This window comes from Pan paniscus, chromosome 10 (genome assembly GCF_029289425.2).
Source record: "Pan paniscus chromosome 10, NHGRI_mPanPan1-v2.0_pri, whole genome shotgun sequence".
Classification (NCBI taxonomy): Eukaryota; Metazoa; Chordata; class Mammalia; order Primates; family Hominidae; genus Pan; species Pan paniscus.
In genome coordinates, this window is record NC_073259.2 from 83,460,404 (window position 1) to 83,478,540 (window position 18,137).

Genomic DNA, 18,137 nt, shown 5'->3' on the forward strand with positions numbered 1-18,137 from the left:
TAATTTATAAATATTTCCCCTTATTGTGTTATATAGATGAGGGTCAATAAGTAGATCCAAATCCATATGTAATGATTGTGATAAAGTTGGCGTTTAAAATCACTGGTTAAAGTATTTAAGTAATGGAATTAGGAGAGCCTACTGGCTGGATAAAAGTAAAACTGAGTTTTTCACTCATCTTAGAGGATTAAATTTCTAATACATAAAAGACTTAAACATTAAAAAGTGAAGTCATGAAAGCTATATTAGTGAATTTACTTACAATTTGGAAGGTATACGGACTTACCTATCAGAACATTAAAGTCCAGAAACTATAAAGGAACACATGTATGAATCTGAGTATAGAAAAAATTATTTATTAAATAGAGAATCCTTTCCCCATTGCTTATGTCAGGTTTTTCAAATATCAGATGGTTGTAGATGTGTGGCGTTATTCCTGAGGCCTCTGTTCTGTCCCATTGTAGTAATAGTTTGAAGTCGGGTAACGTGATGCCTCCAGCTTTGTTCTTTTTGCTTAGGATTGTCTTGGCTGTTCGGGCTCTTTTTAGTTCCATATGAAATTTAAAGTAGTTTATTCGAGTTCTGTGAAGAAAGTCAGTAGTAGCTTGATGGGGGTAGCATTGAATCTATAAATTGCTTTGGGCAGTATGGCCATTTTCATGATATTGTTTCTCCCTATCCATGAGTTTGGAATGTTTTTCTATTTGTTTGTGTCCTCTTTTATTCATGTCCTTTGCAGGGACATGGATGAAGCTGGAAACCATCATTCTCAGCAAACTAACACGAGAACAGAAAACCAAACACCGCATGTTCTCACTCATAAGTGGGAGTTGAACAATGAGAACACATGGACACAGGGAGGGGAGCATCACACACTGGGGCCTGTCAGGGGGTGGGGTGTGAGGGGAGGGATAGCATTAGGAGAAATACCTAATGTAGATGGTGGGTTGATGGGTGCAGCAAACCACCATGGCACATGTATACCTATGTAACAAACCTGCATGTTCTGCACATGTACCCGAGAATTTAAAGTATAATTTTAAAAATTAAATGAATAACAGAAGAGACAATAGAATGGACAGGGAGAAAATAGGAGAGAAAATAGACATGACACCTCAGTGAAATTAATGAAGCAGTGTGGCAGGAGTAAATAAGTGAGCACCCTGGAAGGAGGATAGGAGGTTATAGCCAGTGAGTGAAATGTCTGATTTTGTGAGTTCAGAGGTGGAGCTGTTTTAAGAGGTAACAGGATCCAGAATGTAGCTATAAAAGTGACAACTATGGAGAATTGGGAAGCATTTTGGTAGTAAAGACATCTAGTAATGGAAAAACCAAGTTATTGGATGAATTATCCATATGAATGTTGTGATCAAATAGGTACCAACTTCTGAGAAAATGAAAAACGATTGACTAAAAATGATGTTTCAGGTGCCAAAGTCTTCAGTGAATAAGGAGGCATGATCTGAAGGTAAATATCTCTCTCAAGGAGGATTAGAGGATGGCACAGCTAAATAATATCAACCTTAAAGGAGCTTTAACTGTTTAACTGTTTTAACTGTTTAACTGTGTTCCACAGTCCTTTAGGTGCAGGATATGTTAAGTGAAGGGAGGAGACCCAGCCAACAAAGTTTTACAGAAAGTGATATAAATAAAATAGCTTTGCACATACAGGGATAATTTGAGACAGAAAAACAACAGAGTTCATACTTTCGTTGACCTTGAATAGGCCCAGGAAGTAGTCATGGAATTTTTGGCAAAGACAAATATATTAGATGTTGCAGAAAGACAGCCAGATGGGATCTCTATTATAGTTTATCTTCCTTGCTGCTGCCTACACTGTATTTCTCTTAAACTTATTGGAATAGATTCTTCTTGGAAAAAAATAAGTCTTCTTGGAAAACCCATAGATCTTCCAGAAACAAACTAGAAGTCAGTGTTGTGGTGATACATAAGAAGTAGTGAAAAATGAAACGAGTTGTAAGTAGTCTAGTTGTTCTGGCTGTATGAGATGGAAAAATCGACATCTGTTTCATGTGCTTTGGCTCTTGTTCTGTGAATAATGTACAGACTATGTGAGTCTGGATGGAGAACTTTGAAGAATCTGCCTACAAATTGTAATTGCTAGGTTGTCAAGCTATGGGCTGGATTACCTCCTTGATGAACAAGATAGTGGCAGATACGAGTCTAGTGTAGGCAAAGAAAGTTTCTACAACCACCAGAATTGTGCTCTCATTTTGAAAGACTGTGTATCTATATCAAAGTTTGAATAATGGCCTTCTAATGAAATTGGGGTTGGAAATGGGTACACTTGTCTGTTAGGCCGCCCAGGTAACATGTCCTTATCTAGGATCTGGACACATGCTCTATAGGTAGCATTGTACTGAGGCTATGGCCAGATAGAGGCTAAGAAAAGTTCTAGAAGACTGTGTTCAAGAGTCTTGACTTGGTCTTGGTGAACCACTGGTCTGCTTCTTAGAAAATGCAAATTTTCTAAGGCACTGCCAGGGCAGCTGTGAAATTTCAGTGGACTTTGCTGCTTATAGATAGTTACCTATTATTTCCTCCTAATCTGGCCCAATAATTCCAATTGAAGTTGGGAGTTTTGTTGTGGATTCAGACTCAAGTTAATTTAGGTTCACTTTCTTAGAAACTCAGAACTAGAGGAAGATTAACATAGGGGAGGGTATTAGCCTGACATTTCTGGCTGTCTAATAGAAATAATGATTATAAAACTCAAATCTTTGAAAGAGGGGACTCATTGTAGTCTACCACAGTGTGGATTTATTTATTTTCAGTTTTATGTATGTATGTATGCATTATTATATTTATTTATTTGCCTTCCCACAGTTTTTCCACGCTACAGATATCAGACATTATGATCTTGGGGTGATGGGACTATGCTCTAGTTCTCAAAGGCAGTTTTTATAGTGAGTAGCTTTTTACTTAGGTATAAGGACAGAGGTCCCCCATCCTTGGGACCTTAGGAGACAATACATCTGCTTTTGTGTTGGAGGCATCTGTTTTGGTGAAAAGGGGTTGGGACAGGAAAAATAGACCAGGTTGTAGCTAAAGGTGACTAGATCAACTCTTGAGTTTCTGCTCTGGCTGGGTTCTAAACAAAATGCATTTCTTTCTTGAAATAGTTGGATAATAGAACAGTGAAATTGAAGAAGTGATATATGATCTACAAATAACCACAAACCTCTGGATGTTCCTGATGGACTTGAATGCTTACAATTCAAGGGTATCAGATGCCTTATTGGGTATCACCCAAACTCTCTGATTAAATAAGATATATCTGAGAAATGTGATACTCAGGTTTTTGAATATATATTTCTTAGGCTTGGCCATTCTTCTAGAAGGCCTAACCAAGGACTTAGATAACGAATGTTTGTTTTTATAGCTCCCAATTATATACCAGGTAAATAGGCAATACTGATTAAATTACCAGGATTAATGATGCTGCCCCCACTCAAATGTATCTTTTCCCTACTTGTTTTTTCTACCTTTCTTATCCTAGATCATTTATTTAAATTTCCCAATTTAAAAGTACTTTAGGGCCTTTTTTCTCATTTAGCTGTAGGCAATTGATGTAATTATTTCTTACTTCTCTCTTTAGCTCTGTACAATGGGTTAAATCAACTTTGTAAACTCCCATTTATATTTATTTGCTTCTTTATAAATTTATGTGTTTTTATATATACCCCCAAAATAATTGATGCAGATGAGTCTTTGGGACACAAGCATTTCAGAATTTTGTAAACTCTACAGATACTTAATATATCATTTCTATGAAACTTTTTATGTATTTGGGCCAACCAGGAAGCAATTAATTATAAAAAATTCTATATCATTTATTTTTAAATTTTATTTCTTTATTTATTTTAGAGACAGAGCCTTGCTCTGTTGCCCAGGCTAGAGTGCAGTGGCACAGTCAGCTCACTGCAGCCTCAAACTCCTGGACTCAACTGATCCTCCCTCCTCAGTATCCCGAGTAGCTGGGACTACAGGCACGCACCATGCCCGGCTAATTAAAAAAATATATCTTTTTGAAGAGACGAGGTCTTGCTATGTTACCCAGGCTGGTCTCGAACTCCTGGTCTCAAGAGATTATCCCACCTTGGCCTCCCAAAGCACCAGCATTACAGGTGGGGAAGCTACCCCACCCAGCCTACATCATTCTTTTTTTTTTTTTTTTGAGACAGAGTCTCACTCTGTTGCCCAGGCTGGAGTGCAGTGGCCCATCTCAGCTTACTGCAAGCTCCGCCTCCTGGGTTCACGCCATTCTCCTGCCTCAGCCTCCCGAGTAGCTGGGACTACAGGCACCTGCCACCGCACCTGGCTAATTTTTTGTATTTTTGGTAGAGACAGGGTTTCACCGTGTTAGCCAGGATGGTCTCGATCTCCTGACGTCGTGATCTGCCTGCCTCAGCCTCCCAAAGTGCTGGGATTACGGGCATAAGCCACCGTGCCCGGTCTACATCATTCATTTTTAAAGGATACATTTTGCTATAAACTAAAATGAAAGAAGCTTTAAAACCGATTCTTATATTTAATTATAATACTTTGTTTCTAGGGCATGGGAATTCGTTTCAGAAAAGACTGTTTCCTAGGGGAGAACAAAAGGGAAACATTGAATCTCTAATTAAAGTATTTCCTCAAGTCCAGTTTCTTAACCCGCCTTTTTAACCTGATTAAAAATTAGTAACTATATTATTTAAATTACATGTAAAAATGGAAGCTTATTCTAACTAAATGTTTTCTGCTTTTTTGTTTGTAGAGGAACACTGACGAGAAGACCTTATGAACCAGGAATATTTTGTACTCGATGTGGCAGACGTGACAAATGCACAGATTTTCTATGCAGTAAGATAAAGAAAATAACTTAAACATGAAAAAAATGCATAATGGATTGGACAACAAGAAAAATAAGCGATTGAACACTAGTTTTTTATGGTCATGTTAATATTATTCCTTTGATCAGAATGCTACTATTATGTTATCAAAGGATGGTTGACACAGTATCATCTTTAGATTTTTCTAAACTGCAGAGCTTTTTCTGTTCTATCTTAACCCTATTCCTTCCCCTGAGGACATACCAGAGTGTCAGAAAGAAAGAATGAGAACTAACAGTTATACCCTTAAAAAGCTTCACAGTTTATGCCCAAACAGCAGCCTGTTTGATAATAACTGCTTTAAAGGATAGTATATTCCAAAATATTTATGAAGTAGCATATATTTAATACCCTTTTCTTTTAGTTTTTCCTCCAAAAAGCTGAAATCTCCAAATATTTCAAAAGTAAAAAGTAGAAAATATGTTTGATTACATTTTTCTTTTAGTTTTTCCAAACATGAGAGAATATACTCCAAAAGTATAACTGTAGCTAAAATATACAATGCTTAGAGGAATATGGTAGGAGATAAATTTGGATAATAAGTAAATAGCATATTATATTGTTTTTTAATTATTATACTTTAAGTTCTGGGGTACCTGTGCAGAACGTGCAGGTTTGTTACCTAGGTATATACATGCCATGGTGGTTTGCTGCACCCATCAACCCATCATCTACATTAGATATTTCTCCTAAGCTATTCCTCCCCTAGCCCTGACCCCCTGACAGGCCCCAGTGTGTGATGTTCTTCTCCCTGTGTCCATGTGTTCTCATTGTTCAACTCCCACTTATGAGTGAGAACATGCAGTGTTTGGTTTTCTGTTCTTGTGATAGTTTGCTGAGAATGATGGTTTGCAGCTTCATCCATGTCCCTGAAAAGGAAATGAACTCATCCTTTTTTATGGCTGCATAGTATTCCATGGTGTATATGTGCCACACTTTCTTTATCCAGTCTATCATTGATGGGCATTTGGGTTGGTTCCAAGTATTTGCTATTGTGAACAGTGCTGCAATAAACATATGTTTGCAGGTGTCTTTATGGTAGAATGATTTATAATTCTTTGGGTATGTACCCAGTAATGGGATTACTGGGCCAAATAGTATTTTTGGTTCAAGATCCTTGAGGAATCCCCACACTGTCTTCCACAATGGTTGAACTAGTTTACACTCCCACCAACAGTGTAAAAGTGTTCCTATTTCTCCACATCCTCTCCAGCATCTGTTGTTTCCTGACTTTTTAATGATCACTGTTCTAACTGGCATGAGATGGTATCTCATTGTGGTTTTGATTTGCATTTCTCTAATGACCAGTGATGATGAGCTTTTTTTCATATGTTTGTTGGATGCATAAATGTCTTCTTTTGAGAAGTGTCTGTTCATATCCTTTGCCCACTTTTCGGTGGGGTTGTTTGTTTTTCTCTTGTAAATTTGTTTAAGTTCTTTGTAGATTCTGGAAAAGAGACAGGGTCTTGCTCTGTCACACAGGCTGGAATGCAGTGGCATGATCATAGCTCACTGTAACATCGAATTCCTGGGCTCAGGTGATCCTCCTGCCTCAGCCTCCCAAGTAGCTAAGACTACGGACAGGTGCCACCATGCCCAGCTAATTTTTTTTTTTTTATTTTTTGCAGAGACAGGATCTTGTTATGTTGCCCAGGCTGGTCTCGAACTCCTGGCCTCAAGTGATTCTCCTACCTCAGCCTCCCAAATATATTATGTTTTTGTGCTGAAGAAAAAACAGAAACAAAAACTAGTGGACAGTTTTACTATAACACCATTACAGGGATGAATCCACCCTAACATTTCTGCTCTTGCTTCACTTGAATCAAGATGCAAACTCTTGCTCTTCCTCTCTTCCTTGTCTTTCTTTTTCTGAGAAATTCAATGCTAAAGTCATTGGGCAGGTCAGGGGAATGTAGTCATCTACACAGAGGGGCATCCAAAGGTGATATGTTAGAGCCTAAACAGCATAACAAAGGATCCACACGAGATGCAATGGGCACGGAAAGGAAACCTAAGCAAGGTAAGGATGCTGTCCACATAGAGATGTGGCCATGTGTGGGAAGTCAGAGACCTCATGGAATGAAGTAACTGTCCATACATGAGGTTTGGGGTATCAGAGCCAGAGCAGAATAAAAAGATGTCCATGCAGGGATGACTCAGTATGTAGCATCTGTGCCCAGGCAAGGTGAGGACAGCATCAACATGGGATGGAAGGGAGAGTCTGAGCCACTGAGGAAGGCATCCCTGGGGGGATGGTCCTGCAGTGGTTGTTGGAGGCCAAGAAGAATAAGGAGAAGAGTCCATGTTGGAGTGGGCTGAGAAGAGATTTCAGAACCTAAGCCAGTAAAGGGGGCATCCATACTTAGGGGCAATCACACATGAGGTGTCTGAGTGCAAATTAGGTGAGGAAAGTTTTAATGTGGGGAAGATGACTTGACATGGGTGAAGTCAGGGCCCAAGTGGGGTAAGGAAGGAATCCACACATGAAGAAGCCCAGAGCTGGGTTTCAAAGTCTGAGCACGGTGGGAGGGTGTCCCAGCGCAGGGCCAGCCCCTAAGTTGGCCAATTAATACAAGACAATTTTTCAGCATAAACATATTCCAAATATTACATTGGACAAACTTATACTAAAACAATATTTATTGCTTTCTGAGATTCAAATGTAACCTGACATAATTTATTTTTATTTGCTAAATCTCAGTGTCTAAGCAGAGTGAGGAGGGCACCTATGCGTGCTAGGGGCTAGAGACAATGATGGGAGATCGGAAGCATACTGGGGGATTGATCAAAAAAATAAATTAAAAGTATAATGGGGGCTAGTTTTCTCACTGTCAGAAATGGAATACAAATATGTAAAGGAAAAAAGTAAGCATGAATCTTATGGTGGTGAATTGGAATTTTAAGTGTTGGAAATTAAGAATTTTAATAAACATATATATAAATGTGTATATATACACAGATAAAACTATAACTATGGACTCAGTTTCAACATGTGAATAATTGTAGGACCTCAAGAACAGAACCAAAACAATAGAACAGAAAATACAACTAGAGAGAGATATATAGATATTTAAATAAGTAATAAAACAAATTTTACAGAAATAAAATTACTTGAATCTTAAACATTGAAAGTGCACACTATGTGCCAGGAAAAAGTGACACAAAATAGTCAACACAGTAGACATAGACTAGTAAATTACTGGACTTCAGTGGAAAAGAAAGAATCTTAAAGCATCCAAGCAAAAATGTAAGATCAGTTATTAAGAAGTTTAACAGTCTGGGTTGAATTAGAAAAATAGTCACTCTAAGTATTTTAGCAATAAAGTATTTAACATAGGAAATACAGTTTATCTGAATACTGTAAACACTAAGGGAGTGAAGGTCAGGGAAGTGGCCACAGTAAGGCAGAGAAGTGGCTACAAAGCAGATAGTTCTCCATTGTATTATACTAAGAAGCCACTGTGAAACTCACATTGATCCATCTTACCTGGCCTACTATCACCCCGGTGGTTGCTTTTCTTATATCTTTCCTATTTCATTTGCATTCCTGTCATTGGCAAACTCTTACCTGAAGCTATACAGAGAAAATAATTCACAGAACTGTACTTCCTGGTTTCAGCTCTACAATACAAAATTGACTTCACACTCACGTGGTAGTAATGCTGCTTTGGCAATTGATGTTCCCACGTAAAGGGGGAAAATTCAGTCTGGCTTCAAACTTCTCTACCATAACAGTAAATGCTAAGAGATGGTGGAATGATGCCTATATACCCTTAATGTAAGAAGTGTCAACCAAGAATTTATATACAGCAAAACCTATTATTCAAGTGTAATGAAATAGACAGATGTTTTGGGAGCATGCAGTTACATTTGGTGTATAGTTCTCATGAGCACTTCTTCAATAAACTAAAGGATGACATTCACCAAAAAGAAGAGATGAATGAAAAAACTTGAGTGAAAGAACTCTCTGTGAGCCCTGAATCTTAACGGATAGACTAAAACTCAAACAATCTGAGAGTTATAGTCACAAAAAAAATACAAGAAATATTGGAAACATACAAATGATACAATTAATAAAACTTGGGAGGAGAAGAGAGAGATAGAAAAAATAGCTTATTTCCTCATTATTTATAGCTAAGGGCCAAAGATACTAAATAGAATATTTAAAGCTGACAAACAATAGAGGTGTAAGTAAGTTTAAATGTATGTAACTATTTAATGAAACATATAATCAATGAAAATTAATGATGAGAAGTGAAGAAAGATGCAAAGAATAAACATACTATTACATAACTGCTCATACTAAGGTATCAATAGACACACAAATACCAAATGAGAAAATACAAACTATATGACAAAAGACTTTTTAAAAGAAAATCTAATATAGAAATCATTACATAAAATATGAAGTAAGACCAAGCGCAAAAGGCTAAAATAACTGCAAAGATCCAAAGGAAGGTCAGTTCATCTCCAAGGTGCCTTAACAACGAGTTCTAAATTTTCCCCTAAGAGTAATATTATTGCAAGACAAAGTTCTTTGTTGCTATTGGGCTCTCTATGTGAGAACTCATTTATCCTCCTACTATGCTTCCTAGTGGAATTCAGGATTGGTTATCTGACCATCATATTGTTTAGCTCTGTGTCCCCACCCAAATATCATCTTGAATTGTAATCCCCACATGTTGAGGGAGGGACCTGGTGGGAGGTAATTAGATCAGGGGGGCAGTTTCTCTCATGCTGTTCTCATGATAGTGAGTGAGTTCTCATGAGATCTGATGGTTTAAAGTGTTTGGCAGTTGCCCCCCGCCTCTCCTGCCACCATGTAAGATGTGCCTTGCTTCCCCTTCACCCTCTGTTATGACTGTAAGTTTCCTGAGGCCTCTCCAGCCATGCAGAACTGTGAGTCAGTTAAACCTCCTTTCTTTGTAAATTATCCAGTCTCAGGTAGTTCTTTTTAGCAGTGTGAAAATCAACTAATACATGAAATTGGTACCAGTTATAGTGAGGCATTGCTGAAAAGATACCTGAAAATGTGGAAGCAACTTTGGAACTGGGTAACAGGCAGAGGTTGGAACCATTTGGAGGGCTCAGAAGAAGACAGGAAGATGTGGGAAAGTTTGGAACTTTCTAGAGTCTTGTTGAATAGTTTTGACCAAAATGCTGATAGTGATATGGACAATGAAATCCAGGCTGAGGTGGTCTCAGATGGAGATGGGAAACTTGTTGGGAACTGGAATAAAGGTCATTCTTGCTATGCTTTAGCAAACAGGCTGGTGGCATTTTTACCCATGCCCTAGAAATCTGTGGAACTTTGAGCTTGAGACAGATGATTTAGGGTATCTGGCAGGAGAAATTTCTAAGCAGAAAAGCACTCAAGATGTGACCTGGCTGTTTGTAAAAGCATACAGTCTTATGTATTCTCAAAGAGATGATCTGAAATTAAAACCTATGTTTAAAAGGGAAGCAGAGCATAAAAGTTTGGAAAATTTGCAGCCTGACCATGTGGTAGAAAAAATATATATATATTTTTTTTCTGGGGAGAAATTCAAGCTGGCTGCAGAAATTTGCATAAGTAACAAGGAGCCAAATGTTAATCACCAAGACAATGGGGAAAACGTCTCCAGGATATTTCAGAGATCTTCATGGCAGCCCCTCCCATCACAGGCCCAGAGGCCTAGGAGGGAAAAATGGTTTCATGGGCCAGGCCCGGTCCCCGCTGCTCTGTGTAGCCTTGGGACATGGTGCCCTGCCTCCCAGCCATTCCAACTTAAGCTGTGGCTCAAAGGGGCCAAGGTACAGCTCAGGCCATTGCTTTAAAGGGTGCAAGCCCCAAGCCTTGGTAGCACCTTGGCAGCATCCATGTGGTGTTAGGCTTGCAGGTGCATAGATGACAAGAGTTGAGCTTTGGGAGCCTTCACGTAGATTTCAGAGGATGTTTGGAAACACCTGGATGTCCAGGCACAAGTTTGCTGCAGGGGTGGAGCCCTCATGGAGAACCTCTACTAGGGCAATGCAGAGTGGAAATGTGGAGTGGGGGCCACCACACAGAGTCCCTACTGGGGCACTGCATAATAGAGCTGTGAGAAGAGGGCCACCATCCTCCAGATCCCAGAATGACAACTTGCACTATGTGCCTGGAAAAGCCACAGGTACTCAATGCCAGCCTGTGAAAGCAGCCACAGGGCCTGAACCCTTCAGAGCCACAGGGGCAGAGCTTCCCAAGTCCTTGGGAGCCTACCCCTTGCATCAGCCCTGGATGTAAGACATGGAGCCAAAGGAGATTATTTTGGAGCTTTAAGATGTAATGACTGTCCTGTTGGGTTTTGAACTTGCATGGGGCCTGTAGCCCCTTTGTTTTGGCCAATTTCTCCCATTTGGAATGGGAGCATTTACCCAATGCCTGTACCTTCGTTGTATCTTAGAAGTAACTAACTTGCTTTTGATTTTACAAGCTTATAGATGGAAGGGACTTGTCTTGTCTCAGATGAGACTTTGAACTTGGACTTTTGGGTGAATGCTGGAATGAGTTTAGACTTTGGGGACCCTTGGAAAGGCCTGATTGTGTTTTGAAATGTGAGAAGGACATGAGATTTGGAAGGGGCTGTGGCAGAATGATATGGTTTGGCTCTGTGTTCCCACTCAAATCTCATCTCAAATGGTAATCTCCAAGTGCTGAGGGAGGGACCTGGTGGGAGGTGATTGGATCATGGGGACAGTTTCCCCCATGCTGTTCTCATGATAGTGAATGAATTCTCATAAGATCTGGTGGTTTAAAAGTGTTCGGCAGTTCTCCCCTCACTCTCCCTCCTGCCACCATGTAAGATGTGCCTTGTTTCCCCTTCACCTTCCACCATGATTTTAAATTTCCTGAGGCCTGCCCAGCTATGCAGAACTATGAGTCCAATTAAACCTTTTCTTTTCTTTTCTTTTCTTTTTTTGAGACAGAGTCTTGCTCTGTCGCCAGGCTGGAGTGTAATGGCACAATCTTGGCTCACGGCAACCTCCGCCTCCAGGGTTCAAGTGATTATCCTGCCTCAGCCTCCCAAGTAGCTGAGACTACAGGCAAAACCTCTTTTCTTTGTAAATTACCCAGTCTCAGGTAGTTCTTTATAGCAGTATGAAAATGGACTGATACATCTCTCAGCCCAAATGAGCAGAAGAAAGGGAATTTATTTCCTAAAAACTATTATTATCTCATTGGACTAGTTAACTAAAAATATTGAATGCCAGGCTATAGAGCTAACTTTACCTTCTGGGAAATTAAGAGCAACTGAAAGCTTCTGAAAATAAGAATTAAATGAGGAAAGTGAATAGATTTCTAAGATTAATTAGGAGTTATCTGTGGGGGCAAAGAGAGATGAAAATAGATATTGTAGAATCCTAGAATGTTGGAGCTGGAACAATATTTTAAGGGCAGAAGTGGAGAAATGTATGTAAGGTCAATGACATAAAGCCAGAATTAGCACTAGAATGCATATCTCTTTACGCATATATTTCCATACTTTCTGTAGCAGAACAGGCTGATTTCACTAAAAGAGAATATATTGTACTTTAAAATTGGCTACTGGTTGGAGGGAGGACATCAAAGATAATGCCTGAGAACTAGGAGAAAGTGACACTATTATTGGGAGATTATCTTATTTTTTAGACAAAGAAGAAATTTTATGTAATTTTTGTGGACTTTCTTTTTCTTTCTAGGTAATGCAGATCGTGACCAAGCCACATGTATGTATTGTTGTCCTTTATTTCTTGAACAATTGAACTGCTTTATATGAAATCCAGCTTTAAATTGCTTCTTTGTTTACAGATTACCGATTTTGGTATCCAAAATGGGAAATGCCCCGGCCAGTTGTGTGTGATCCACTGTGCACATTCATTTTATTATTGAGAATATTATGTTTTATCCTGTGTGTCATAACTGTTTTGATAGTACAGTCTCAGTTTCCAAATATCTTGTTGGAACAACAAATGATATTTACCCCTGAGGAATCTGAAGCAGAGAATGAAGAGGAGGAAAAAGAGGAAGAGAAGAAAGAGAAAGAGGAAATGGAAAAAGAGGAAGAGAAGAAAGAGAAAGAGGAAATGGAAATGGAAATAATGGAAATGGAGGAGGAAAAAGAAGAGAGAGAGGAGGAGGAGGAGGAAACACAAAAAGAAAAGATGGAGGAAGAGGAAAAATAAGAGTAGAAAGAGGAGGAAAAAGATGTATCACCAATATAAACCAAAAGTGTAATACAAAAAAAGACAGAAAAAAAAAAAGTAAAACACTGAGTTTTAACAAGAAAGAAAATATGCAAACCACCATTGGAATGTTTTTTATTCCCTTCTCTCCTATACTTATTCAATCAATTTAAATTTGTAAAACAAAGAAACAAAAAACATGTAAGGTGGGCTCTTTGACACTAAGAACAGATAAAGACATGACAGGAAAAGCACTGAAAAACATTTGACCAGTCTAATTAATCTTAAGATTTCACCATGTTATTCTAATAAAGTAGGGAATTTTCATTTTCTAAACATGTTTCCATCTCTGTGTTTTAAATAGTAAGGTGCTTAAGATCATTCCAAGTTCATAACAACCATTGAATAAAATTTGTATTTTTTTGTTTTTACTGTTACTGTCATAGTTTTTATTGGTGGTAGTGGTATTTTCATGTGATATTAAGGTATCTAATATTATTATTTGTCTTTGTGGTTTTTGGAATAGTTTAAGTGGTACCTGTATATCCTGCTAGGATGCAAACTTATTATTTATAATTAATGTTCAATATTTCATTAAAGACTTGCTGTAATTTTCTGCCACCAAGGGCTAATAAATGCCAGAATTTTAATTAGTTGTGGTAGAGGAATCTGGGTGCTTCCAAATTTATATGATAAAATAAATAAATTTTTTAAAAACTATTAACTTGTTATTCAATAGGTATAGTAAAAGTTAACAGATTAATAAGATAACTACTTACCACTAGTAATACTAATAAATGAACTAAATAAAAATACCTAGCATAGGAGATTTCTTTATCTATAAAATAAATGGATAGTACTAGATGACCACTAAGACCTCTTCCATCAATGAATATTCATGGATCAACTTTGTAAAGGAATCAATAGTAGTTGTGAAGTACACTAAGCAAACACCTGAGGGAAAAACTTGATTCCCATGAAAATATTCCTGAACTCAGCACCTTATATGGCAAAATAATAAATACCTTTTATTACTCAATTTTAAAATAGGCAAAAAGCAATGTATAATATTTTTCCAATTGCCATTCCATACTCAGCTGTCTTATTGTTGCACACTTATTAGAACTCAATGTGACTGAGATGTGAAAGGTTGATATAATTCTATTTATGACAGGGACTTAGAGAACTTATTCTAATTGAGAATCAGAGGCTTAATAAACCTGAAGGTTTAAGTGAAAGAAATGACATTGAAAGAAAGAATCACTGCATATCTGATGTTTTCAAATAAAACAATCTCTGTTTTCTGGTTTTGATAGAATATTGTGTTCTAAAGCTATATTTCTCAATGTGTGGTTCCACTGAGGGAAAGAAAAAAAAAAAAAAAACCTAGCATAGCCAAATACCTCAAATGGTATAAATGCTATGTGTATTTACTCTGTTGTTCTTTAGTTGTATCAATATTCTGTTAAAAACCTGTTCAAAGTAGGGCAAGATGAGAATTATATTAAAAAGCCCTGAGCTATCCTCTTGGATTTGAATGTTTCTGTTTGGTTTGTTTCCTTTGCTTTGTTTTTTTTCAAAGAGCTCCTGTTTGTAGAAATTAGATATTTTTCTATCTATGAAGTCAGCCTCTGTTCCACCAGTCCCCTGAGAAAAAGCCTTAGGTAGAGAAAAGGGCTAGTTCTCTACAGTGACGTTATTTATTATTATTATTGTACATTTGTGTTGTATTTCATAGCTTCCAAAGTCCTTTCATGTAAATATTTGATATTCAAAACCATTCCTGTGGAGCTGGCATTGCTTCTAGTTTTAAAATAAGAAAACTGACCTTGGATTTGTGAACATTTGATGCATTTACAAGTACAATTTCTTCATTTATTAATTCCCACACATGACTAACTTGTTATGTATCTGTATGCCTAACAGAACCTGGGCCTGGCCCAGGAAACCATTTTCTCCTAGGCCTCCAGGCCTGTGATGGGAGGGGCTCTGGTGAAAACTCTTGACACGGACTGGAGACATTTTCCCTATTGTCTTGGAGATTAACATTCATCTCCTCATTACTTATGCAAGTTTCTGCAGCCAGCTTCAATTTCTCCTCAGAAGATAGGTTTTTCTTTCTATCACATTGACAGGCTGCAAATTTTCCAAACTTTTATGCTCTGTTTCTTTCATAAAACAACCCAAGTCACCTCTTGAAAGCTTTACTGCTTAGAAATTTCTTCCTCCATGTGAGAAATGGGAGTTCTTTTTCAAAGATTATAAAAAGTCACAATTTCTTACTATAAGATTGCTATATATATATAGTGGATTTTATATATATATATAGTGGATTATATATATATAGTGGATTATTTATATATACATATATATATTTATATAATGGATTATATATATATATTCCAAATCAGCTGTCCTAGCTTGCTCCGGCATGCCTGGACAGAAGTGGACAAGCCCCAGCCCATAGTGCATGCCACTCCTTATTTGGAGATGCTTCCTTAACTATCCCTGGGCAACTTCCTTTTCTTTCTTTGTTCTATTCCCCTTACCTAATTAAGAAAGTTTTAAACTAATAACCAATCAGGTAAAGTGTAAAATGTGAGGTCCTATTCCAGCCAATGAAAACTGGACACAGCAGTAGGGTAGACATGTCAGGTTATAAATTACTCTGTCTCCTTTGTTTGGTGTGCTCTCGTGGCTGGACGGCTACTGAGTATCACCCTTTCTGCAGAAAGTAAAGCTCACCTGGCTGAGAGATTGTTTGTTCCTGCATTCTTTTTTTTTTTTTTTTTCGACACCAAAAACTTCATTCCCAACATCCACATGTCCTAAATGATCTCTCTCAAGTTCAAAGTTCCACAAATCTCTAGGGCAGGGGCAAAATGCCACCAGCCTCTTAGATAAAACATAGCAAGAGTCACTTTTACTCCAGTTCCCAACAAGTTCTTCAACCCCATCTGAGACCACCTCAGCCTGGACCTTATTGTTCATATCACTATCAGCATTTTGGTCAAAGCCATTCAACAAATCTCTAGGAAGTTCCAAACTTTCCCACATCTTCCTGTCTTCTTCTGAGCCTTCCAAATGGTTCCAACCTCTGCCTGTTACCCGGTTCCAAAGTCACTTCCACATTTTCAGGTATCTTTTCAGCAATGACTCATTTTAACTGGTACTAATTTACTGTATTAATCCATTTTCACGCCGCTGATAAAGACCTACCCAAGACTGGGCATTTTACAAAAGAAAGAGATTTATTGGACTTACAGTTCCACCTGGCTGGAGGGGCCTCACAATCATGGCAGAAGGCAAGGAGGAGCAAGTCACATCTTGCATGGATGGCAGCAGGCAGAGAGAGAGCTTATGTAGAGAAACTCCCATTTTAAAAACCATCAGGTCTCATAAGACCCATTTACTATCACAAGAACAGCATGGGAAAGACCCACCCCCATGATTCAATCATCTCCTACTGCGTCCCTCCCACAACTCATGGGAATTATGGGAGCTACTGATGAGATTTGGGTAGCGATACAGAACCAAATCATATCACTACCCAAAGGAAAAGAAATCATTATATTGAAAAGACACCTGCATCCATATGTTTATCACAGCACTATTCCAAAGACGAAGTCATGAAATCAACTCAAGTGGCAGGTATGTAATGTCCCTGTTATTTCCGATTGCGTTTATTTGAATTGTCTCTTTTATTCATGGTTATTCTAACCAACAGTCTATCAATATTTTTTATCTTTTCAAAGAGCCAATTTTTCATTTTTTGCTCCTTTGTATCATTTTTTTGGTCTCCATCTCATTTAGTTCTGCTTTGATCTTTTATTTCTTTTCTCTGCTAGCTTTAGGTTTTGTTTGTTTTTGTTTTTCTAGGTTTTTGGTTTTTTTTTAGGTACAATGTTAGGTTGTTAATTTGAGATCTTCCTATCTCTTTAATGTAGGCATTTAACACTATAAACTTTCCTCTTAGAACTGCTTTTGCTGTATCCCAGAGGTTTTGGTATGTTGTGTATCTAGTTTCAAAATTTTTTATTGATTTCTGCCTTAATTTCATTGTTTACCCAAAGATCATTCAGGAGCAAGTTGTTTAATTTCCATGTATTTGTATAGTTTTGAGATTTCCTCTTGGTATTGATTTCTAATTTTATTCCACCCTGGTCCAAGAAGATACTTGATATGATTTTGATTTTTTTAAATGTATTAAGACTTGCTTTATGGCCAAGTATATGGTCTATTTTAGAGAATGTTCTATGTACTGATGAGAGAAATATATATTCTGCAGTTATTGTGCACTGTTCTGTAAATGTCTATTAGGTCTAATTGGTTTAGAGTCATTTCAGTCTAGACTTTCTTTGTTGATTTTCTGCCTCCATAATCTGTCTAGTATTGTCAGTCAGGTATTGAAGCCCAACACTATTATTTTTTTTTTGAGGCGGAGTCTTGCTCTTTCGCTCAGGCTGGAGTGCAGTGGCGCTATCTCGGCTCACTGCAAGCTCCGCCTCCCGGGTTCATGCCATTCTCCTGCCTCAGCCTCCCGAGTAGCTGGGACTACAGGTGCCCACCACCATGTCTGGCTAATTTTTTGCATTTTTAGTAGAGACAGAGTTTCACCGTGTTAGCCAGGATGGTCTCGATCTCCTGACCTCGTGATCCGCCTGCCTCGGCCTCCCAAAGTGCTGGGATTACAGGCGTGAGCCACCGCACCCGGCCTCACCACTATTATTTTATTGCTGTTGATCTCTTTTCTTACATCTAGGAATATTTGTTTTATGAATCTGGGTGCTCCAGTTTGGGGTACATATATACTTAAGGTTGTTATATCTCCTTATTGAATTGATCCCTTTATCATTATATAATGATCTTCTTTGTCTTTTTTTTTTTTTTTTTTTTACTGTTGTTGATTTAAAGTCTATTTTATCTGATATAAGTATAGCTACTTCTGCTCACTTTTGGTTTCCATTTGCATGGGATATTTTTCTCACCCTTGTACTTTGAGTCTTTACCCATTAGGTGGCATTCTTTTAAGCAGCATATGGTTGAATTTGTCTTTTTATT

General features: G+C 38.0%; 1 protein-coding gene across 2 annotated transcripts in view; it reads left to right on the top strand.

Moving 5' to 3' along the window:
• GLIPR1L2 (GLIPR1 like 2) overlaps positions 1 to 14,598 on the top strand; it is a 41,590-nt gene extending 26,992 nt beyond the window's left edge. The window contains exons 4-7 of one of the 2 annotated variants that reach the window (XM_055095918.2): positions 4,781 to 4,866; positions 11,841 to 11,957; positions 12,594 to 12,620; positions 12,703 to 14,598. In XM_055095918.2, coding sequence (XP_054951893.1) covers positions 4,781 to 4,866; positions 11,841 to 11,957; positions 12,594 to 12,620; positions 12,703 to 13,076 — 604 coding nt within the window. In that variant the 3' untranslated portion in view covers positions 13,077 to 14,598. The remainder of the gene's footprint in view (positions 1 to 4,780; positions 4,867 to 11,840; positions 11,958 to 12,593; positions 12,621 to 12,702) is intronic. The other variant, XM_003832893.4, reaches the window with a different exon arrangement.
• The last annotated feature ends 3,539 nt before the right edge of the window (positions 14,599 to 18,137 follow it).